Source organism: Camelus ferus, chromosome X (genome assembly GCF_009834535.1).
Source record: "Camelus ferus isolate YT-003-E chromosome X, BCGSAC_Cfer_1.0, whole genome shotgun sequence".
NCBI classification, from domain to species: domain Eukaryota; kingdom Metazoa; phylum Chordata; class Mammalia; order Artiodactyla; family Camelidae; genus Camelus; species Camelus ferus.
Genome location: NC_045732.1, coordinates 10,561,916 through 10,587,007, shown reverse-complemented (window position 1 = coordinate 10,587,007; position 25,092 = coordinate 10,561,916). Strand labels below are relative to the sequence as shown.

Sequence of the window (25,092 nt, the reverse complement as noted above, 5' to 3'; positions counted from 1 at the left end):
AATTCAATGTGTCCCTTCATATAATTAAAATCTCATGATGAATGACTTTGCCATATATGACTGTGATTCTGCTGTGCATCAGATGATAGCTCTTGTCTACATGGTGATTTATAGCACGTCTCTCCCGTGATAATGAAGGAAACCTATTAAACTAGAGCTTGTCTGCTCAGCCTACTGAGCTGCTGAGTTACTTGGTTTTAGTCTGTGATGAGTCATGAACGTGTCACTGTTGTCCACTAGTAAAAAATGCACAGTCTAAAAGTTGAGAGTTAGTTTTGGACATTTCTGAGGACTGGGGTAACAGCGTCTTGGGTAGCTCCGGGGGACTGCTCTGAAGAGGTAGGGGAGGAGCTAGGATTTATAGGAGTTTTTGCAGCAAAGACCAGGGAGTCAGAACATCGAAAGATTACTGTTAATTAAAGAAAACCAGATATCAAGTTAAGGAATTTAACGATTCTATATGTATGGGAAGATGGAAAGGTCTGGGCTTATTGAAGTCATTCCTTTGATGTGCATCTTAGCTCTCTAAGCTCTTCCCCATCCTAAGTGCCCTCCAGGTGCACCGTCGGGGGTGGCTGTAGAGGCTGCCTGGCTCTATTCTGAGTCCCCTCCCCTCCTGCTCACTGTTGGGGGCGGCAGTAGTGGCTGATGTCTGATGGCCGCAGCGTCCTTTGTTCACCAATGTGGCAAGCAATATTTTTTATTCATACCTTGCTTCACTTTCTCTGACCTGACTTCCAAGAGGGCATTAAAAACCAGAAGAAATGTAAGTGTGTATTTCAAGACCTAGCAGGTCTGAGTACGTAAGACAGAGGAACGGTAATTCGGGAAGGTGACAGGCAGGTGAAGAGCCAGGGTGAGGTGGGAAGGCAGAGCAGAGAGCCACGTCCAGAAGCTCGAACCCCCAGCTGCCCAGCGGGAGGAATTCAGGACGGAAGCAGGGATTTCCAAACCTGGGGGCTGCACCCCCTGGTGGAAACTGGAGCCACAGAGGCGCTGGAATCTTATAAAAGACACAGCCACCTGGCGGCACCCGCCAGGACCTCCCACTGGCCAATCCCAGCTGGAAGTCTGCTCACTGGGGGCCTTGGGACCCGCCCCAGGGACAGGAAGGGAGGACAGTGCTACACACTGGGTGTGTATTATGGACTGAAGGTTTGTATCCCCCCAGATGCATATTTTGAATGTAAGGGTGCTAGGAGGTGGAGACTTTGGAGGCGATGAGGTCATGAGGGTAGAGCCCTCACGAGTGGATTAGTGCCTCATAAAGGAGACCCCCCCCCCGAGCTCCCTCACCCCGTCCTCCACGTGATGTCATATTGAGAAGGCGGCCATCTGTGAACCAAGAGGGGAGCTGACTCTGCCTGCACTTGATCTTGGGTGTCCCGTCCCCAGACGGTGAAAGATGAAGTCTTGCTTAAGCCTCCCAGGCTGTGGTATCTTTGCACAGCAGCTGGACAGACAGGTGCAAAAAACAGAGCAAATGAAGACTTGTGTCTTCATGAAGCTGACCTTTTAGGGAGACATAATAAACAAAAAGCATTTGGTATTATTTATATCTGTGTTGTACATTATTATTGTCCTTTACCTGATGATAGTTTTGTGCTGCATTTTTTAAGACTCTAAAAGGGTAGTGAGTGTCATAGCAGCAAACAGGCACAGCAGAGGAAGGGGGTGCAGAGAACCAGATGGGGGTGGTGCCCAGCTTTAGAGGTTGGTGACGAGCTTGCATCTGAGCAAAGCTTGGACAGAGGTGAGCGGCACTTACGTTAAATGATTCCCCCAGTGAATTTCGGGTAGGGGAAACTGCCAGGACCCAAATCCTAAAGCAGGACAGGAAGGTTCCAGAATCATTAAGAAGTGGACAAAAGAGGAGGCGGTTTCAGATGAGGTCAGAAGTATGGGCAATTGTAGAATCATACCCTCGATTGGGTCCAGAGGATGTAAATTATGTCAACATAACAGCAAGATCTGTGTATCATAAAATAGTGTTTTATCTGTGAACATGGGTAGCCCACCCAATATTTTCTCAATACTTACTGACTCTTTTAATTTTCATATTCTTTTTCATTATAAGGTTACTATACGGCGTTGAATATAATTCCCTGTGCTATACTGTAGAAACTTGTTGTTTATCTGCTTTATATGTAGTAGTTAGTATTTGCAAATCTCAAATTCCCAATTTATTTCTTCCCACCTCCTTCCTCCCTGGTAACCATATCTTTGTTTTCTATGTCTGTGAGTCTGTTTCTGTTTTGTAAATAACTTCATTTGTCTTTTTTTTTTTTTTTTAAGATTCCACATATAAGCAATCTCATATGGTATTTTTATTTCTTTCTGGCTTTCTTTACTTAGAATGACATTCTCCAGGGACATCCATGTTGCTGCAGATGGCATTAGTTTATTACTTTTATGGCTGAGTAGTATTCCATTGTATAAATATACCACAACTTATTTGTTATGTGTCAAGAGTGGCAAATTTGATAGGAAAAAAACTCTGCTTTCATTGAGATTAAATTCTAATTAGAGACAAAGAGCAAACAAGTGAATAAAATAAGTAAGTAAATACATAAATAAATAACACCATTTCAGGCAGATACAGCGTTAGAGAGAAAAATGAGGCAGGGTCCAGTTTGTGACTGGGGGTTGAGAGTGTATATATGACTAGAAATGGAGGAATCAGAACTTGACTAAAAGATCTTTTTCTCAGTTTATTACAATCCACTTGACAACTTTTTTTTTGTTATCATGATGATAGGGAAGTAAAAGTGTACTTACGTACCCTGTTTTCTGTATCGAGAATTTTGAGGAGATTAGCCACTTCTGTCTAATGACATTCAGAACGCAGTACTCATGCCGACAAGGCGTACTTCTGCTGGAATGTTTCCTCGTGGCAAAGAAAGTGACGGTGACACTTGAGCAGGGCCTGGAGGACACAGGGCTGATGGGTGTAAAAATGTCTGTGGCCCTGGGAAGGGCATGCACTCTTCTTCTGAGGGAGGAGGGAACTTGAAGTGCAGCAAGATAGCCTTGTGGGGAGCGTGGGCAGAACTAGGGGGGGACAAGATCAGAGAGGGAAGCAGGGTGTATCCCACAGGGCTGGAGGACTGGGAAGGGACTGGATTCATTCTACAAGGACGGCGGGTGGCAGGCAGGCGGGGGGGAGAGCCATCATCTCTCTTGTGCTTTGAGAGCTCGCTCTAATGACGCTGGTCCACACTGGGAGGGCAGGTGTGCAGGAGACAACCCGCTAGACACCTGCTGTGAGCAGAAAGGAGCAGTGCCAGGGATGGTGCTAATGGACAGTCAGATACACAGCGAGTGTGTTGGGGTGGTGGAACACGACACGGCGGGTGAGACTATGGTAGGGGTGCACAGGCAGGAGGCAAGCTGAGTGGTTCCATCGCATTCAGAATGCTGTTTGCCGAGCCATTGGTCTGTGCTTCATACTTGGGGTTGGTGAACTTGTTCCATAAAGCACCAGCTCAGCTCATCAGTCTTCTAAGCCTGGTGGATTGTCAGGTTTCCGTTATAACCTCTCAACTCTGTGCGTGTTGCATCAATGCAGCAGTAGATGGTATGCAAATGAGTGGGAGTGGCTGTGTTACAATAAAACTTTATTTACAGAAACAGAGAGCAGGCAGGATTTGGCTTCTGGGCCATGATTAGCTGACCTTGTTTTAGAATCTTGGACCAGCTGTACAACGTTCTGACCTTTGCTTCAGTAGGAGATTATGGCCACGTACTCTGGCTGTCCATGTGACCAGAGGTCAATGCTTCTAGACATTTTGAGCGGGTCAATACCCCTGCCCTGACTTCTGACCTGTAGGGTCACTTAATTTCTTGACTAGGTTGACCCTTTTGAGTAGTTCACTGAAATAATATCATCGCTCTTAGTGTTTTCTTTTTACTTACAAATCTTTTGCTTCTGTGTAAGATTTTCATGCTAGCCTTTGACTTCAGGTTATTACAGATGAAGGTGTGGGTGAATTTATTCTGCCTCCCAATTTCTTTCTTCCTTCCACTAAATCTTTCTGTTCATTTTTGGTGTCTGGAAGGATGGACTGTTGCAAAATGCATTGACTTTGGAGTAGCTGGACTTGGGTTTGGGTAACAGTTCTGTACCTACCCACTGTGTGCATTGGGCAAATGGCTTACTTTCCCTGAAACTTCCTTTTCTCATCTGTAAGACTCAGATAATGATGTTTCCCTTGCAGACTCATTAATATTAAATAATAATCCTAAAGTGCCAGGCATTGCAACAACTTAGGATTTCTTTCTTAACACATACCAAGTAAACCAGGAGGTTCTGAACGCACAAGAAAATGCTAAGATTGGTGAAACTTCCAATGAATTGTCTACTGTTTGCTAATGGTTTCATAAAGTTCCAGTGACCTTTTAATTAGACTATTTATGAACATTATGCAAATAAAGCAGATAAACTATAAGTGTATATTTACAGGAGATATTCAACCAATACGTTATTCTTAGGGAATATAAGATGCAGAATAGAGAGAGAGAATTCAGCCGGGCTGTCACCAGGGTGGCATTTATAGTCCTACTGACTACAAGCAGAGCTGAGGTGTATTTGAGCGCCATATTAGAAATCATGGCCTCGGTTTAAGGTTTTTGAAGAGAATTAGTCTCTTAATTCATGTTTCTAGCTTTTCTTTATTTTACAGAGAAACTCATTCCATTTTTCATCCTAATAAGGATTTTAACATCATATGACAAATACGGGTTCCTTTCTTATATTCTCTTCTGTCTTCGTGGAAGGTACCAGGGTGTAGACGCATTAAGCTGGCCCGAGGAGTAAAGCAGGCAGGCAGTGCTTGGTTTTAACGAGCTACCCCGAGTGCCCACTCACCATGTGTCCGCCTCTGTGCACCGAATAAGGATGAGTGCATCTAAAGCCTCACAACCAAGCGGTGAGCTGGACCCTGCTGCCTAGGTCACCAATTCTAAGACATCTGTTTATTTTTGCACGTATTAACTGCTCTGACATTTAAGTGGGGCTCACAGCACAGTCACAGCGTCTCACTGCTACTGTCAGCAGGACACAGGCGTCTTCATGGGAACGTGGCCATGGCTCACTTCTGAGGGGTTCTGTGGACTGTCAGTGCTACGTCTGTTGGTCCCATGTACCCAGCAGACGGCCCTGACAGCAGAAGTCTCCAGCTCTCCTCTTTAAGGCGCTGCTGTCAGTACAGTGCTGGGCTCTTGTCAAAGCTGAACACGGGACCCGTGGAGGCTTTGTGGTCTCCCACCTGGTACCCCACTTCAGGGCGGGTCAGCTCTGACTCCATGCCTGATGAGGTAGAAGGGCCCAACAGGCAGGTTTGCTGGTCCAGTGGAAATGGGGTGCTCAGGGAGGCAGCTCCAGGGCACCTCAGCTTGCTGTGGTGGCGGCTACCCCTTTGCGGGAAACTTTCTGTCACACCCTCATCACCTGAAGCAAAGCCATTAGCTCAGTGGGGCCCTGGGTTCCCAGTTTCCCCTAAGTGCCCGGTGCCAGCGGTGTCCACTAGGCTACAGTGGCCGTTCACTGTCGTCACCAGCGAGGCGAGTCCAAAAGTGGGCGGCACTCAGGGCCATTCTCACAGCTCAGGGCAAGGGTCACCTCGATGAACCCTGTTTTATTTGTCTCATCCTGGGGGTGGCATTTGGACCACTCCAAACTTCACAGCTGTGATCAAATCACGTGGCTCCCCAATGCAGGTGACCCCAACCAGGGACCCAATACTGAACAAAAGTTTATGTGCCCGATGCACAGGGAGGCCAAACAAACTGAAACATTGGGAATTTGGAGCAGAGGGAGGTTTATTGCAGGGCTGAGTGAGGAGGGAAGGTGGCCTGTGCTTAAGAAGCCCTGAACTCCCTGATGGTTTGGGGGGAGAAGTTTTTATAGGCAAAATTTGGGGTGGGGGCTGCAGTGTGTGTGACTTTCTTCTGACTGCTTGGTGGTGACATAACAGGGCAGTGCTGAAGTTGCCATCTTTAGTTCCCGCAGAAGAAGTCAGGTATCATTATTTATATTCCTTGAGGAGGAACCAAGACCCTGTCCCAAGGCTGCACTACTGCTTCCTGACTGCTCCTCCCTTGTCTTTGTACCCCCTCCCTTCCCTGATTAGCAACTGTTTGACTCTGCCCCTTGGAGCTCAGCGAAGGTCCAGGAGGCTGAATGAAGCCCATCTCTTCCAAACAAGAAATGGGAGACATGGAAAGGATTTGTACCAGGGAAGGCCCCCAGGGTCCTGCTCTGTTTCTCCCGCTGTCTGATGAGGCTGGGGCTGTGAAGCTGCGCCCTGCTGGATGGTCCCCAGAGTGACCTGGACATGGATGACGTCAGAGCAGCGGCTCCCTCTCAGGGCTCCTGCGGTGCCCTCCCCCAGCTGGCAGTCAGAGCATTCATTCCTTTGAACTTGCTCAGCGTATCAGTCATGCCTGTCCCACAGCTCAAGACCAAACACAATGGGATGGCTGGTTACAGAACGATCCCAGCAGACCAGTTACAGCGTTCACTTGCCTTCAGGTACCTGGGAAGGCAAGCTCAACATTAAAAAAAAAAAATCTCATTCTTCGCATTCTTTGGAGGTAGAAAGGTTCACTGGTGGAACATTTGTTTAAAAGAGGAGCTGGTGCACCTGGGAAACTGCACACTGTACGGCTGAGTGTTATTGTCTAGAGTAATGCAAGCATGTCCACCTATTAATGAGTAACTCCACAGGGTGGAGACTTCACTCTATTACCCGTCACAGTGTCTGGGACAGTGCTGGAAACAGACCAAGAGGCTCAGTCACCGAATGAATGGATATTATTTAACTTGTGGCTGAAGGAGGAAAATACAAAATGACACAAGTGAAAATCCTGAAGTCGGGAGGGAGGGAGGAGAGCCTACAAGAAGCGAGGAAACCTACTGGACATTACTTCTCTCCTGACAGGCCGAGAAAAGGAGACTGAGTGAATGCATGTACTTCCCTCCTGGGGTGGGGGGCTACATCTGGGAGGTGGGGGGTCAGGAAGTTGCAGCTTGCTGGGAGGGACCTGTGGAGTCTTAGTTGGTCATGAGGTTGTGGAAGTGGGAGCTGTTTACAGCCTTCTAGTGGTGAGGGGGCAGGTGACGGAGAGGTTTTTATCTCTACAGGAAGTTCCTCGGAGGCTAGGAGACGGGGTGGGGCAGGGATCCAGACGAAACCCCACAAGAAATTGAAAACTTTTATGTTGGTTTATTTTTAATCCAAAACATCCAGAACATCATTTAAAAATATTGTCTCCTTTTTTTCTACCCAACATGGTTAGATATTGCTGTTTTAATTGAAGGACGTGTTTGTGTGTTTGGTTTTTCCTACAATTATTACATGGATATCCCTGACACATGAATTAGCTACATTGGTGGTTCTCAACCCAGGGAGGGGAGCCATATGGTCCCCCAGGGGACACTGAGCAGTGTCTGGAGACATCTTTGGTTGTCCCACTGGGGATAGAGTGCTACTGGCATCCAGTCGGTGGAGGCCAGAGATATTGCTCATCAGCCTGCGTTGCACAAGACAGACCCCACAACAAAGAGTGATCCTGTGCAAAACGTTACTGGTATCGATGTTGAGAAATCATGAGTTTCCTACCATTGTCATCAGATTCTCATAAGTTTTCTTAAATCTATTATTTGAATTCAGGGATAAATAACGCTTGCTAACTCTCAACTGTGGCATCATAAAAATCACCTGGATGCCTTAAAAATTACTGATACCTAAGCTACCCCAGGCCCATTAAATGAAGGTGTCTCGAGTTGGGACCTGGGCATCTGCATTTTTTAATGGCTGATTCTCACCAGCATTGAGCAGCCCTGGTTTAAATGATGCAACAGAGGAAATCAAAGCCACCCAAAGTGGATGGTTGAGGAGGAATGAAGACCCTGCCCCAAGGCTTCACTACTACTTTATCGGTTTAAAGTATCTGCAAATAAAATGATACAACTCTCCAACTTAAAGAGAGTGTATTAGCTACAATTACACCATGGCTTCCTGTGTGCTTGCTTATATTTTGCAAAGAGATTTTCTTTCACTTTGATACTGAAAAATGTGCATTAAAAAATGTTTCTGGTCTTGGAAAGATAGTTCTGGAATAGACTAAAAATTTTCACTTCTTTGTTTTGACGTGTTGGTAGCAATGTGTAACTTGTAAGTCTGTTTCTTTATGGTGAACATTTCAGTGACTTATCAGAGATATAAAATTAATAATAATAATAATAATAGTAATAAATATATTAGTAATTTAATTTATAGAGTATTCCATGCTATTAATTCATGCAAGTTTACATACAAGACCATTATAATTTCTCTAAGACATAAAATACCTATGGATTGATAACTTTAACTTTAAAAATAATTATGGTTTGGGTTTAAACATTCTGGTTTGGGGTTGGATTTAGTTTATTTACTTCCTTTTGTCTTAGCTAAGTTAGTGTGCAAGTATTTTTTTTTTTTTTTCTCTTCTGGGCTCAAGACTTTTCCAGAGTTAGTTATGAGGTTAGAGAGAGAAGCAGAAGTTTACATATTAGGATTCTCTAGAGAAACGGAACCAATGGAAGATATATAGGTAAGTAGATGGGTAGACAAGACAGACAGATGATAAATAGATTAGATGTATGGATAATGGATGGGTGGATGATGCTATAAATAGGTAGGAAGACAGACAGAAAGACAGATACAGACAGATAGACATGATTAATAGATTAGATGTACTGATAATGGATGGATAGATGATACTATAGATAGGTAGGTAGGAAGATAGATGGTTGGGTGGGTGGAAAGATGGATGGATGGACAGATAGATAGATAGATAGATAAGCAGACAGATGGATAGATAAATAGACAGACAGGTAAGTAGGTAAGAGAAGGTTTATTATAGGAATTGGCTGATGGCTGTGGAGGCCAAGAAGTCCCACCACCTGCTGTTGTGGAAACGTGTTATAGCAACATGTGTTATAGCTCTGTGTTACAACTTGGTTGTGACAGCAACCTGCATCCAGGCGAGAGACCAAGCAGCACTCAGTTAGAGAACTCAGGTTTATTACTCCAGGAGGCTCAGAGGAGTTAACATTCCAAGCTCTGGACCCCATCTGTAGGTTTACACAGGCCTTTTATAGGCTGCCAGTTTTACACTTTGCAACATCATACGTAAATAAAGTACAACAGAAGTTGACCAACTAGGAACAAGCTTTGTAGAAACAGACCAATCAGGAGTGAGCACCATGCAAATAAAGTACTACAAATGGACCAATCAGAAGTTAGGGAACTGGACCAATCAGAAGTGAGAGTAATAACCAATCAGGAGTGAGAGTAATAACCAATCAGAAGTGAGAGTAATAACCAATTAGGAGTGAAGGAAATAACCAATCAGAAGTGAGCTCAGGGAACCAATAGACTTTTAGGTGTAAGTTAGCCGCTTTAGAGGCAAAAAGTGAGATAGAGCCTCTGGGCCAGGGAACCGGACAGTGCTGGGAGGAGTGGAGCGGCCCTGCCTAGGGGTCCTGCCAGTCTTTTTATGGGGCTTCCCGCCTCGCTGCCATATGCAAGTTGGAAAACCAGGCAAGTCAGTGGTGCAGTTAGGGTCCGAGTTCCAAGACCTGAGAATTCTGGGTTGGATGGTGTAGGTCCTATTATGTCCTAACAAGTCAAATTGCTCATTTAAAATTGGCTAATTTTATTTTTATGGAGGTTAATTCTGTTTTTAGTGAAGTTACCTCAATAAAGCCGGCTAAAAAGTAAAAAATAAAATAAGAAAAAAAAGTATTATTAAATTAACTCCCCATGATGTAGTTCTATGCAGCAAGCCCTTAAAGACAGGTGTTTAAAATCAGGTGGAGTGTTGGACTGGGTGTAGAACAGCTGTGGTGTTTGCACGTTCTGGGTGAGTTCCTTTTGGATAGTATCTTGGGTTTGACTGCTTATCTTGAATTCTCTGGAGAGGCAGACAGTGGTTGTCTGGGATATTTGCTTTTCCCATGAGTCTGTCATTGTTTCTATATTACCAACACCATTTTTGTCAAGTAAGCTGTTTTGATGAATCATTTTGGAAAGTAGACTTGGTTTTCACGTTCAGAACCTAATGTCCATCTCAAAAGTCACTTAAAAATTGTTTTTACCTGTCAGCAGTCTTAAGTGAGTAGGCCGTGGAACCCAGGTCAAAGTTCACAATAACTGGCATGAGTATGAGGCAAGAAGTAAATGTACGCATGCGCCAGTAGCGTGAGTCAGCATTATGAACAATACGCATGCGTGGACATAATAAAAGGACAAGTGCGTACACCTGAGCGCACGCGCCACCCACTGGTACTGCAATAAGCTGCTGTTTTGGTCTATGTCGGCTCCTCGCACCTTCTTCCAGTTGGGCAGCTCACCTTCTTGGATCTGTCTCCAGCCTCCCTTGGCTGACATTACCTTTCCGTGGGTGGGAGTCGACTCTTATAAACTACCAGATGCATTGGGCTAACAGGGTGGTTCTCAGCTGGGAGCGAGTTTGTCCCAGAGGGGACACCTGGTACTTTCTGGAGCTGGTTTTGTTGGCGCTGATGGTTGCAGGTGTAGGGCAGGGCAGATGCTACTGAAACCTAGTGGTGGAAACCAGATGAGCTCCCAACCGCAGAGGACAGCTTCCCTCAGCAAATTAGCCCCAAATGTCAGCAGTGATGAAGTGGGAAGCCCTGGTATAAAATTTATACTAAAAGAGTCGCTAAAAACAAACATAAAACGTCCCTGATAAATGCATGGGTTAAAACTATGACTGCTCTATTTGCCTTGCCTAGTTGGGGCATTCATTCATTGAAGGTCTCTACCCAGTCCTTACGAAATATTGTCTCGAAATAATTCTGGGAGGTAGTTTCTATTACAGTCTCTCATGAGGGGCAGATGCGGAGATCCAGGACATGGAGGAATTTGCTACTACTGAGATTTCAACACCAGGTTGATTCCAGACTGATACGCTTCACTACTTCTAGTCTTTCGGCTACATCATTGCTCAGAATCCCTTAATCTCTGGATAGGCAATTATGATAAAGTCATAACTCTAAAACTTTTGCAGACATAGCTATAATTTCAGTTAATCTTTTTGACGGGGAGGGAAAAATCTCTACCTAGAGTAGAAATTATTTGGTATTAAATTAACATTGAACATGTGCACCTAATTCTCTGAAAACAAGAAGGGGCTTAGGTCACTTCCATTTCTTTCATTGAGCATAAGGCCAGGAAGCAGTAATTCACGTAGTGAGGTCCTGCTAGTGGGACGGGGTCAGTCAGCCAGCTCTCCAGGGATCCGCTCTCCTCTGAACTGGCGTGTTGTGTATCTGTGAGCCAGTACACGTGTGCCCATGTGATGGCTCTCAGGTGAACACTCCTCCTAGCACAGTCCTCACCTATATGAAGAGTGATGTGAATAAGATGTTGAAAATAGGTGCCTTGATGACGACTGCTGCCTGACCACAATCATCCAGCTCCTAATTATTGTCCGAAGAAGAAGAAGTGGGGTGAATTCGTGTCCGTTCCTTCACTTACGTTCTTTTTGAGCTGAGAAGTCGTTCCAGCTGTCGCTGAGGGCTTTCTCTACATGATGCAATAGAAGGACCATAGGAAAAGTACTCCCACTAGGAATCCCTCGTAAACCCCTTTACCGTCTTTGATCAACTCTTGTCTCTCTGGGTCCCAGGGAAGCACAGGTTGCTAAGGAAACACAGTGGACCAAGCCAAGTGGGCTTGGCCCTCATTCATGACCTGGACCTCAAAGGCAACGTTTTGTGTGGGAGGGTGTGTGAGCCTGTGAAGAAGGGCTGGGCAAGGGGAGGTCCAGAAGCAACTGCACGGAGAAGGAAAGGGATGGGAATGACCTTTGACCTCTGACTCTTGGAAGCACCCCACATTCAGTCAGAGAGCAGAATATTCCCCAGCTGGTTCCAGTTACCCACTGCAGAGGACCCTGCAAGTAAACCAAAACTTCTTTTTGTTTTTGGTTTTTTTTTTTTCGGTCCTAAGGGATTTTTTTTTTTTTTTTTTTTGATGCCTCTGCGGATTCAGAAGAAAGAAGTGTTAATTCGCTCCTTGGTCACATTTATCAGTCCGTTCACTTGGCCTCAGGTATCAGTGTGCTTCCCGTAAGTTCTTACATGTGTTTCTCTTCAACTCTTGACTGTGGGTTTATCTTGTCTGAAGTGGCCAGTGAGCGATGAAAGGCTGTTTCTGTGTCCTCTTTCTTTTTGTTAACACTGAAGATAAAGCCTGTCAACTTCCCTCACTTTAGTCTCGCCTGGTGTTGAATTGTATTCCTATATTCTCCTACTTTATGAAACCTAAACAAGCAAGCAGTATGTGAGCTGCAGAGGTGTTCTGACCAGGAGCGACTTCAAGTATAATTCGCACACAGGATGCCTTGGTCACTTAAGTTTGTAGTGAATAGTCTGGGAAGTGCTCCAAAGCTAGCGAAAAATTCCTTTGAAGACTGCTATGCTCATTTCCCCAGTTCAGTTCAGTGTGACTGTAGTTACGCAGTAAAGCTTTCCTGTGTTTAAGTCCACAATGGAGTTAATCTAGTTGGTATTAAGAACCTGGCATGATTATTCCAGATTTATGCTTTAAAGTTGACAATTTAGTCCACAAATTAGGTTATCAGAGTATTCTCTCTGCTGCTTTTGCATTTTATTTATGTGGCCAGCGAGTGGCGCTGTTTCCTGTTAAAAGCTGCCTTTTTCATTTTCAGAAACTTCTCTACAAATCTATGGTATTTACACGGCTCAATGTAAATTTCAGTAGGCTTAAAAACATCAAAGAAGAAAAACCCCACTTAAGTCTTTCAACAGAATAGAGTTTCAGTATTTCTGAAGAGCACCTGTAGGTTTCTTTTCATGTTTAGGAATGGAAATCAGAATGAAAGTATGATTATTTGAGCTCCATTTTAAAGAGCTAAAAAGGACTCCTTTCACAGAATTTTAAACATGAATTTTACTGAAAAATTCATTATTCATTTCACATGAAGAGAAGGCCCTTCAGAAGTGAGAAATGAGGTTTTTAGTTAAAGTTATATCATTTAAGATTGGCTAAAATTATATAATTTCTATTTCTTTTAATTTGCTTATGACTCTTAAAATGCACATTTGGGGGCAAAGTAATACTATTTTGGTCATGTCAAGAACTAGAAATACACCAGTTACTCTTTATATTTTAGTTTCCTGCACTAGGCTATTATATAGCATTTCTTTTATGGCTGTATGATTTTCAGTATTACAGCTTATTTATAAAAATCACATGTGAGAAGCCTGACTTTATGCTTGCTCACGGTAGTGTTGCTAACATTAGGAACTTGGGTAAAATCACTTAATTGCCTTGGTCACTGGGACAAGTGTTCAATTTTACTGACACTGAATATTATTTGAAACCATTGGGTTTCAAAACCCCAGTGTTCCCTGCATAGTCCAGCAGCTATTATGCTCAGTAAGACACAAATCAACAAAAGCCTTCAAATAATCTAAAGTTAAAAATTTCTGGAGCAGAGGGAGGGGACAGGAGTGAAAAACACATTCACAGTCGAACACCACCATCACCATACAATTGACCCCTGAAATATAAAAATGCCTACTCCAGGACATTTTATTTTTTAGTATTTATTTAAATTTTAGTAATTAGTGCATAGATAGAATAAAAGTTCGGTGATGACTTAATCTAGAACAGGCTGTTAGCATGGCTGCAGAAGAGGTACCAAACAAACACTAATTGATGGATGGATTATGGTGACTTTGGCGGGGGGAGGGAAGAGAAGAGGGGCGAGGAGACATTCTTAAAGAGTAGTAGTAACTTGAAATCATGTTATTTGACAGGTCTTTGTATATTTTGCAAAACCAAAGTTTAAAAATGTCATTAAAATATTCTTTGGCACACAAAATAGCAAATACATTTCTGGTACTTCTCAGTAACATCGTAGTAAAAATTGAGGAAATAACACCTTTAACCCTGTATATACTGCAACTGAATTTTTACAATTTTGCTGAAGAGGAAAACGTCTTGTACAAGAAGATGATCTCCAGATAGGCTACTTACATTGCGAGGGGACAAAAGTAAGCAAAGGGATGAGGGTGTTCCGTTCCAAAAAGTGGAGTGTATATGCAGTGAGCTAGTGGACAAAGCTCTAATTTTCATTTGTAAATTGAGGAAATTTGCCATCAGGGACCAGTACACAGAGGGTCACCTATTCTTGTGAAATCACATTACAAAGGATGCAAATTTGTTATTTATCCATTTGATTCAGTTGCATCCCAGCTCCGGATTTCACCCTCCCCCCCCTCCTTTTTTTTTTTCCCAAAGACCTCCCTCTGTGTTTCCTGGATCATGCAGTTCAAAGCTGAGCAGAAGGGAATTAAGACTGGAGGAGGAAGAAAGCACAGTTAAAGAAGAGATCTGAATCTGGCTACGAAATTCTGACACCTCGGTGTGGAAATGCAGAGGTGAGTGTGGGCCACGGCTCCTGCAGGCCGCAAGTCTTGGTTTTTCTAAGATGCTCATTCTTAACTTTTAAAATGTAATTTTAACTTTGCTGGGTGTTCACTGCACTTGCTCAGAGAAGATGCATGTTACTGCATCGCCAAGTGAAAGCAATTAAAAGGAAAATGGGCACCATATGTGAGTTCTGTGCCCTTACTTCACCATCCCCTCTAACCCATAAGCAATGACTGTGGACTACATTCGGTCTAAGACTCATAAATGCAATCACATGAAAGTATCGGTCTTTCTCCATTTGCTTTTCCAAGAGGGGCATGTCAGAGAAAGATTGTGCTTCCTTCACAGTTTATCCTTACCAAATGCAGGCTGGAAAGCCTTTAAAGAGACAAGCTACTGGCCCCCCCCCAAAACAACTCTAAGGGTATCTTGGCTACATGTTTTGGAAAAAATATATCTATGTGATTAAGAAATTGATAAGTAGGTACAATTTATATCAACAGACATACCTTAAAAAGGCACTTTAAACAAAATGAAGTCGTAGGTGCTACTAAAATCAAAGCTGCTACATTTTTACAGGGCATGTGTTTTCTAAATCAGTTATCTCTGACACCTGTCCGCGGCTTACTTGATAGGATCAGCAGGTGTTTCAGAGCTCAGATCCCTGTTCTTTACCCCAGATATGCTGGCTCAGAGTCCCTGAACGTGGGGTCCTGGAGTACACCTTTAACAGGCTTCCCAGGGGCTTCTGATTCTCCGCTGGGGTGGGGGGAGAAAGTAAAGAAAGGAGAAGAAATTGATCATCTAACGTCAGTTACGAGGAAAAGCATAGCTCACTTTTTGGAAGCTGGGATTGAGGGAGGGCCTTGTTTTTTCTTTCCTCTATAACCTGACAGAGACGGGCCACCCATTCTGGTCCATCTTCATTCATAGATAGAAATAAAAGTCCATTAAGGCCCTTTTCTACTCTTTCTAATAGATGAGTGTCTTGTCTGTTTAAGTCCCCCTGAAGTCTATATGAGGTTCATCTCCAGACAAATGCAGACCGTGGTGTTCAACTTGGCTTTGAGGAAAGATGTACTAAGCACTTTCTTCCTGAAGCATCTGGACGATTCCCACCTGTCCATTTACCTGTCATTCCTTCTGTACATACTGGCGGCTCCCCTCTCCTGTGGTTGGTCTCCTGGAACTTAGTGTGTGGTTTACCCAGGCATGCTAAAAATTAGAGAGTTTCGGTGCCAATTCAAAGGGTGAGCTGCATGATAAGTTGGGCGTATGTGAGCAGGATAAAATAGTAGATTTTGACTGTTCTTCGGACTTTACCAAAATGGTTTTCTTTTAAACTGCAATGAAAATCGATAAGGTGGAAAAGGCCAGCATCATCACAGAGGATGTCCTGTGATAGTCTGAAAGAAGAAAGCAATATAACCACAAGTATTATTTTAACATATGCATGATAAAGCGGCCCTATGTGTTTAATCCTAAGCTTTCTGTGCACCTGACTAGATGTTCCCTTTTGTGGTTTATCATAAAATGCATTTATTCATGGAAATGAATATGCTATAGAACCCATGTAAGTAGCACCCACATTGCATTTTTAAACAAATAGCAGTGATCCCTTTGAACATTTAAAAGCTGTTTTTAAAAGTTCAGCAAGCTTGTCTTTATGATTTCACTCTGTAGCATATAAATTTCATGATGTAACACACAGGCTTATAAATCAAAGACACCGTAGGAAACTGTAGGCATGCATAATAGCCCTGTCTTCATCGAGACCAGGTATTTGTTTACCTTTAAAAGTCAAACATGTTGGAGGAATTTGTTACAGCTTTTGGAAATGGTTTTAGTAATTCCCCAGTTAAAGTGGTAACATTCAGAAGAGAGTCCCTTTACTCAGCTGTCACTTCTCCATTCATTGACAAATGGCTCCACACACCTTCCTGCTGGGGTCACCATGCTTAGCTTCTTCACTCTTAGTCAACATGAAGTATGTTTAACCTACTTAAAATAGATTTCCTTTCATGATTCTGAGCATCTCAAATTTCTGTTTGAGTTCATGTGAGCTCACGTCTAACTTTGTTATGTTTCCGGCTCATGTGCAGAACTGTCATGCTAAAACCTACAGATACAGGGCTGGGTGGGGCAAAACGAAAATTCAGAGAACCTTATTCAAAATTAACTCACTTTTGTGACAGAAGAACATTAAACCAAGGGTGGATCCTTATAAGGCCCACACCCTTGAGGCCGGCTCTGCCTACAGAGCCTTTTGAGGAAAACTCTGATATTTCAGTTCACTGGGAAACAACCCTAAGCAATAAATTCTTCTGGCTGTGCTGATTTAAACTATGTGAAATCTATGTTTAAGGTGAGGTAAAGGAAGCATCAGCATACCAGGACAACTGCAGATGGTTGTAATTACCCTTTAACAGGAAGATCTCAGAATCTCAGAATAGAAAATGTGTGGAATTTTTGGGGGAGAGGATCTGAGGTTGGAAGCCATGGGCTCTATGCAAAGGGGCCTGCAGCTTGGTGCTGTACCTTTGAGCGCATGGAGGGCAGAGAGACACTCCAGCTGTGCTCAGTTGTGCGCTTCACCAAGATCCTAGGCTGCAGAACTGGTGCAATTCTGTAAGAGAATGTGGGGGTGTCAGTTGACAGGAATATCAGTGCGTTGCCCCGCATCTGAATGAGTGAGTGTGCATGCGGCTTTTTGACTGGCTCGTGTTATATAAATACGCCCACGTGTGCAGTACAGCCCTCTGCAGAGCTTGGCTCTCTGTGGGGTCTCCTACCTGCGCGCGCGGGCTGGGCTCCATCACTTCAGTGGAGCTCAGGGTAGCACATAGCTTTGTGAGGGGTGTTGTGTTATAGATGCCGGGCCTCTCTTTCCTCTGCGGGGCCCACGCTGGGGACGTGTGTGTGTGGCGGGGGGGAAGAGCATTGGAGCAGATTACAAGAGGTGATTTTGCTGCTAAAAAGGCGAAATCAAGACACCTGGGCAAATACAAGTAGGGTGTAGGAAAGCTTTCTATTTTGAATAACTCCCTCACGCTGGGCCTGCCATGCTTCCTAGAACAACAGACACCTGAGGAAGCTAGGTGCGTGGGTCTCATTAACCAATGTGGCCCAGGTGATACGAAGGAAGGAGGGAGGGAAGGAAGGAGCAGGAACGTGTCAGTCGAAATCCCTGCCGGGCGTTGGTCTGCTCTGACATACATCTCAGGTCAGTTCCTTGGCTCTCTTCCACTGCTCGGGAAAGGGGAAATTCAAATGTGCGAAAGTCCGGGCGGAGCTGAACCCAGAGTAGGAACCGGGGAGGAAGCCTACATCTTAGGGGCGCGCAGTCCTTCCTTAGTCTGTTCCGACGCCCTTGGGGTGGGGAGGGTCCCCAAGCCCTGCTTTCCAAGACAGCATCTCCCATCCCGGCCTGGGCTGGTTCTCGCCTGACGTTTACCTGGCTGGCGGAGGGAGGTGGGGGCAGGCAGGAGCGAAAGCGTGCAGTTGGGGAGTAGACCACCGGCTGGGCACCCGGCCGGCGTCCCCCTCCCTTTGAGCGCAGGGCTCGCCGCCCTTTGGACCTGCCCACCGCCCTCCGCCCGGCCCCCCGTCACTCACTTTCCTCCCAGCCAATGGCGCGGCCGCCTGTCACCCTCACCCCACCCCTGGAGGCCGAGCGCGCTGGGCGGCGACGGGGAGGGCGCGGGGCCGGAGTTGAATGATTGAACTTTCCAGCGGAGTTGCGGCGGCCGCGAGGTGCCCGGCAGTGCGGCCCCGGCGCGGAGCTGGGAGGCTCGGCCAGCGCCCGGCGCCCGCGCCCCCGACCCGCAGCCATGGTGCCCGGGGCCCCCGGCGCGGCCCTGATCCTCTGCCTCTGGCTGGCGGCCTCCGGGGGCTGCCTGGCCGCCGGTCCCAGCGCGGCGGCTGCCCGGCGGCTGGACGAGTCGCTGTCGGCCGGGAGCGTCCAGCGCGCTCGCTGCGCCTCCAGGTGCCTCAGCCTGCAGATCACGCGCATCTCCGCCTTCTTCCAGCACTTCCAGGTAAGAACCGCCGCCCGCCCGGGTCCTCCTTGGCGCCGCGTACCGGGCGCGCGCCTCCCAGCCTCGGCGCCCAAACTTGTCGCCCAGCTCAGCCGGCAGATTCGGCTTTCCCTCGGCGTGAGTTTTACAGTCGGGTCTGAGAAACCTCCTTTCCAGCTCCCTCTCTGCTCCCGAAAGGAAAAGGAAGCCTGCAGCATCTTTCTCTAACTCCCTTCTAACCACGGGAAAACGAAAGGCGGTTTCTTTGGTGAGGGAGAGCAGTTTTGTGGGTTCCAAGGGTGGGAGCGTGGGTTTGTTAGTTGCCCGAGACTTCCGCGCGCGGACCTGCAGTCTGGTAGCTAGACCCTCAAACTCTCCCGCGCTCCGGGCCCTCGAAGCCGCCTACACAGCGAGCGAGGCCGGGAGGCGCGCACCGCTGCGCCCGGGGATCCGCTCAACGAACCCCGGCCCCGCAGGTGCCCGCGGGCCTACACTTTTATCTCTCTTCAACTGTGCTTTCACACTCAGCGGGCCTAGAGCTGGCGGTCCACCCTTCGAGCTCCAGGCAGGGCACTTGGACGAAGTCATGTGTTCCAGCATGTTGGTTGGGGCGGGGGAGGGGCTGATGGCAGCTGGGTGCGCCCCAGTTTGGAGCGCCAAAGCTTCTAGGTCTCGCTCGTAAATAACGTGGAGAGCAAGTGAAGGGATGCAAGGGACCCGGAGGCGCCCTGTTCGGACAGAACTCTCGGGGCCAGTATCTCCCCCAGCCCTCGGAGGTTCTGTTCTCTTGAGAGTAGCGGAGCGGGTGTGGGTGTGGAGGAGGTTCGTGGAATAGCACGCTTATCACCTGTGGATGGCCGGGACCCTTGTCCTCGCCTTGGAGGGAGCCACAGTGGCGAGGACCCCCGCGGGACTCGCTCAGGGACCCTGGCTTCTGGTGGGCGCACGGGAGCCGATCCTGGCCCCGACCCGGGAGCATATCGCAGCTGCCTTCCCCAGCCCATCCGAGCGCGCTTTCTGAAATTATTCACGCAGACACTTTATTTCTCTTGTCTGTCCTGGTTCTCTTCCTCGCCTTCTCATCTCTATTCTTAGCTGCTCACCTGTTCTAAGATCGCAACTTCTCGCCGCAGGGAGAACTGCGGAGGCCAGAAGGAGACGGGGGCCCCTTGGTGGGGTTTTAAGCCGAGCCCTCCGCCCTTGAGAGAGAAACTGGGGCGCTTCTTCCTCTTGGGCGGGGTAAAGGGGGCCCTCCAAGGGGCCCTGGGAACTAAACTGCGACAAGAGGCGATCACTGATCCTCTGAAGCCTTCAGGGATGTTCATCCTGGCGTGAGAGCTAATGAAAGCTCGCGCGGAAGCACGAGGAGAACCAAAAGTTGGGATTTTCAGAGGGTGAACCAGCTCGGGAAGTTTGCACGTGCCTGAGAGCGTGGTTCTGTTTCTTCCCAAAGAAGCGACATCCCGTGGGTTTCGGAACGTGGCAGGCTCTGAGGTCCTCCTGGGTCTGCAGGGAAAGGGAAAGCGGAGTGTGGTCTCCAGCGCTGAAATTACCCTGTCATCCTGGAGAGGGCTCCTCCCCAGCCACCTGGTTTCAAAACCGCCTGCCCTGCGCTCAGAGTCACTCTCCTGAGAAGATGCTTCACTGTTTAAACATGGATAGAAAACAAAACAAAGCGGCAGCCCATCCCCAGGCAGAAAGAGTATCTTTCCTTTCTTCTTCCTTTCCTTTCCCTCTCTCTTTTAAAATTGAATTGTCAGTTGCTGTAATTTATTTGTTTTACAGTTGCAGCAGCTAAAGAAGCAGTGTAGATCAAGCCAGTTCGCGTGAAAGGCTTTCCTTGTGGTCTCTTGGCATGATTTCTCTTCGGAAGAAAAACTGCTGACAGAATACACATTGCCAGACAATCCTGATTACATTTTAATTAGCTGGGGTGAAATAAGCTGCAAATTACTCAGTTAGGACTTAATAACTGCTGTTTCTGCAATCAATTGCAAAGCCATTCTTGGCGGTTTAACCCTCACCTGGTAATGCCTCTCTGATTTATCTAAATTGCAGGGATTAAGCTTTCTTAAGTTTTGAAAAGACAGCAGCACAAACTCCTTACAAAAAAAAAAAAAAAACAAACCCCTCAGGCTTCCCTGTCCCTCCCCCTTTTTCAATAAATTGGGAGGACAGGGAGGGAGCAGGCTGCAGCCAACTTATTACCCTGCACGTGGTGTTTATTAATGGGTGGGGAGGGCTGTGAAGAGCCCTTCTATCAGGGTGCCCGCACCCCACCCACTTGTGCAGATTCACTCCAGCGGAAGGCTTTTTTCTGGAGCAGGTGCCAATTCTCAGTTTCTGCACAGTTTCAGACTGCTTTCTTTAGGCTGGGAGAAGACTGGTGGCCAGCCTTGAGGCCAACAAACTGTGGATTCTCAGGGGTGAAGCTGCCAGGCCTCGGCTAGGAAGAGCCCAACCTATATACTCATGGTGTAGACAGAGACGGGTGCCCTGGGGGAGCAGGCCTGCAGGGGAGGCTGGGATCTAAACATCTCCGCCCCAGTGCCTCACACTTTCCAGTGCCTCCCAGCCCTGCAGCAACCATGCTGGAAATAGATGGTGCACACCTGGTGCCTCCACATCTGGGCCTGGGTTGGCTTCATCCTGTCAATCATGGGGCTGTTAACCTTGCCTGAAAGCACAGGGACCCCATACTGATGCCTGGAAGTGGGAATGATGACAGTGAAGGTTGAAATTATCTGTATTCTAGGATTATGCGGGCACAGTCCCCGACCTGTAAGAGCTTAGAATTTCATGCTGCAAGGGAGATGGATTCTGAATGACGTCGTTTCTTTCACTCCTTGGTGCTGCCGTCATGAAGCGATGCCCCACCAGGTAGCACCTCGCAGGTTATTGGTACCTAGCTCCCTGATGCCAGGTGCAGGGCCTTTAGCACTTTGCCACTTCAATTTCTCATGGATCACGTGTACATGTGGTTAACATCCTGCCAATGGAGGTGGTTGGAAAGGACACACTTTCATTAGTGAATGCAGCTGAGGTCCGAGCTGTAGGGTAAGGAGCAGGGGCGTGGGCTTTGCAGCCAGGCAGGTACTGCTCTGCGTCAGGCTTGGCCACTTGGCAGATGGGGAGCATGGGCAGATCACCTTCTTAAAATTTCAGCCCCTCATGTGTCTGGTAGGAAAACTGCCTAGCAAGGTGAAGATCATAGAACTTGTTGGGGATAGTGAAAGCAGTGGTATTAAAGGGGCTGAAAGACCACTAAGTACCAGTCCCTGTTCTCAGTGTCTTCCAAGCCTCTCATTTCATCCCACCACCACGAGGAGGGTGCCATTGATCTCCTGTAACTGCTAAGGACCCGGGATGCGGAGAAGCTAATAGATGGTGCAGCTGGCTTCCCAGCAAGAGCGGCTACCAGTTTTTTTTGTTTGTTTGTTTGTTTTATGTTTAGGATTTTCTTGGTTGGTGAATTTATTTCAGAACTGGCTATCTTATTTTCAGGAACCAGGACAATATGGAAACGTGCAGGTTGTCCATTATTCAAAGGGCAAGAAAAGAAGTGTTGTTGAAGGAATTAAAATATAAAACCTTTTCTTTCTTTTGTGACCCTTCCCTCTTGACCTGTCATGGTGTGTTAAATTTTTTGTCCAGGGCTGTTCTCGGTAAAGGATAATTTAAACAGTAAGTCATTGGCCTGGATTTCATTGTTCATCTTTCTCTTGTGCAGCACCCATGTTAGTTATAGGCAAACATCAGAGTATTTCACCCATACATGGAATCACCAGTGGTACACAATGTGGATGTCCTGGCTCATCCCTGGAGGGACGAGTGGGACCAGGCTCAGAAAGATGGAAAGGAGGAAGAGAGGACCTCCCCCACAAACGTGTGCACTGTAGGGTGTGCCCAATGGGTGCCGCACGAAGAGATCTTGCAGGACACGTGGGGAGCATCACAGGTACCCGGGCCTGAGCAAGCGTGACACTTGCCCCCTGCCCTGCTCTGCCAGCTGCTGGACCAGTGCGTCGCACTTTGTTCTGGCCAAATCCTCAGGAAGGTGAGCCAGGGGTGTCCCCATCCAGCTGCTCCAGTCCCCAGGTGGGTGCTTTTAGGCAAGGTTGACAGCCCCATGATTGGCAGGTGAAGCCAACCCAGGCCCAGATGTGGAGGCACCAGGTGTGCACCATCTTTTTCCAGCAGGGTTGCTGCAGGGCTGGGAGGCACTGGAAAGTGTGAGGCACTGGGGCGGAGATGTTTAGATCCCAGCCTCCCCTGCAGGCCTGCTCCCCCAGGGCACCCGTCTCTGTCTACACCATGAGTATATAGGTTGGGCTCTTCCTAGCCGAGGCCTGGCAGCTTCACCCCTGAGAGTCCACATGAGCCTGGCCTCAAGGCTGGGTGCAGCTAGGTACCTGCATCAAGGGTGGGCATAGGCTTGTTACCTGTGGAGTCTTGGACTTTGGGGACTAAACACAGCATGGTGCTCCCAGAGTGGGATGGGGAAAACCACCTCTAATTCAAGACACACATGCCCAACTCTGACCCTCCTTGTGCCCACTCCCAGGTCCCTGCAGGGGGCAGAGTGTAACAGTGACTTGAGGGTGAGGAGGGAAAGGTTGGGTGAGGACTGGGGTGCCAGGGGGCCAGGGATTGGGCAGCTGAGAATCTTTCCTGGGGAGGGGCAGGGGAGACAGCATCATGCATGATGCTCCAGAACACGCTCCAGTATCCCATCACACTTCACGTACAAAGTGCAAACTCAAAGATAAAATAACTAAGGATTTTAGTATAGCGATCTCGGAGCTGTCAGTCCCTGGCACCAGACCCTTTCTGGGCACGCACCACGTGCACTGGTCACAGGTCCCTGAAGCCAGCCCTGGTTTGGGTTTGGTATGTCAAGGGGGCTGGGCCCTCGCAGGGGGTTAAGCCCGCCTGTGGCGGTTCTTCATAGGGCTGTCCATGGCGTTCAAGGTTACGATGCTCTCCTTGGTGTAACCTGCTTGTTCTGCACTTACTTTGTCAACTTTGCTAGAATATTAGAGGGAAAGGAGGGAGAATGTGCCTGACGTAAGTTAGGGCTCTTTTTAGGTGAACCTCCTTTAACTGGAGAGGGACTTCCTCTTTTACGCTAGTTGGGACGTTGGTGGTGGAGACTCCGCTTGTCTCCCCAGGTCCTGCTCCTCCAGGCAGTGGTGGAACCAAGTCTCCGAGCCTCATAGACGGTCGTCCCACTAACTGGTAGCAGTCCTGCAACCTGCCCTTCCTCTGCCTGTGTTTGCTCAAGGGAGGCTCAGTAGCACAGGCCTGAGGAGGAGGAGTGGCCCGAGTGGAGGAGGGCTGCTGTTTCTTCGCCAGACCTCAGACCACTGGGGAAAGGGGCACGGAATCTTGTCTAAGATAAGTAGCAGGTTGCTGGCAGCCTCTGCCCTAGGGCTCTAGACTTTTATTAGTGTTAAGAGATTCTTGCTTAATGGGACATTATTCACTCTCTGAACTACCCCTGATAGGCTCCTTTGGGTAGCTGATTAGAGATCAGGAGCTTTTTCTCGCAGTAATTGGAAGCTGTTTGTTTTGGCAAGAGAGGGAACTAAGCTGGTGATTAGCTCATTCTGCTTAGAGGACCAGCCTCTCCTCGAAGAAAAAGTAAACAAACAATTAGCACATCAAAAATCTTTAGCAGCCACAGATCAGCCCTGGGGCTCCCAGAGTTTTGGAGCAGGGATTCTGTGAGGAATATATTCCGCCCTGGTGTGTCACTTTGGCCCTCAGTGAGATTTAAGTTAGATGCCAGGAAGTCCCTGGGAAGAGAGGCCATCCTCAGGTTTGACCTTTACATTTGGCTCTGTTTCCAAGAATTTCTGAATTTGCTCCAAACTAAACACTAGGCTATTCATGGCAAAGTTTTGTCTTTAATACAGTGTTTCTCCTTGAATGTCACTTAAAAATCTATCGTATTGTGACTATTTTAGAACATTTGTCAAACATATTGGAAAATACTGACTTGTTCATTTCTTTGTGCCTTTCTTAGACAAGAAATAGGTTTATATTTATGTATATTGTGTATAGTGAAATTTATATGCATTTCAGTACATATGTGTATGGGTGTTTGGAGATCTGCACTTTAAAATTAATGCTGTTGGTGTAAGCATTCTCACTTTAGAAACTTAATTATAAGTTAGGAGGTTATTATATTTCTTTGAAATAGGTTACGCAATGAAATCTGGTGAATCTATGTTGGTATGCTTCAGCGAACGGGCTAAAACTTCACGGTTAGGTAGAGAAGCTTAGGAAGGTGTTGGTGGGCACTGCTTGTGTTAACTCAGAAATGGAGAAGTTCCTACCTGTGACTTGGTATTGCTTTCCAGAAACGTGACTCTTCAACAGTCTTGAGGGTTGGGGCTTTGGGATGGTGGTCACTGAAGCATCCCTGTGTTGTCAGGAGACGTCTTGTGTGTGAACAGCAGTAGCAGGGGCAAGTGCAGGCACTCCCTCCGCTGCAGTGCCTTGTGCGGATGACTGCATAACTCGTCTTAGCTCCCAGTTCTTTGGAGTTCTCACGTCGGCCACCTCGCAGCTCTTCCTTTTCACTCACCCTGGACTCC

At 47.0% G+C, this 25,092-nt stretch overlaps 1 protein-coding gene and 1 long non-coding RNA gene across 2 annotated transcripts in view; both read left to right on the top strand.

The window, feature by feature from the left end:
• LOC116662067 overlaps nucleotides 1-14,894 on the top strand; it is a 216,925-nt gene extending 202,031 nt beyond the window's left edge. The window contains exon 3 of the long non-coding RNA XR_004318061.1: nucleotides 14,343-14,894. This is a non-coding gene — a long non-coding RNA (uncharacterized LOC116662067). The remainder of the gene's footprint in view (nucleotides 1-14,342) is intronic.
• A 3,288-nt stretch (nucleotides 14,895-18,182) lies between these two features.
• Nucleotides 18,183-25,092, top strand: part of ANOS1 (anosmin 1) — a 170,402-nt gene continuing 163,492 nt past the window's right edge. The window contains 1 exon segment of the mRNA XM_032475311.1: nucleotides 18,183-18,511. Coding sequence (XP_032331202.1) covers nucleotides 18,305-18,511 — 207 coding nt within the window. The 5' untranslated portion in view covers nucleotides 18,183-18,304.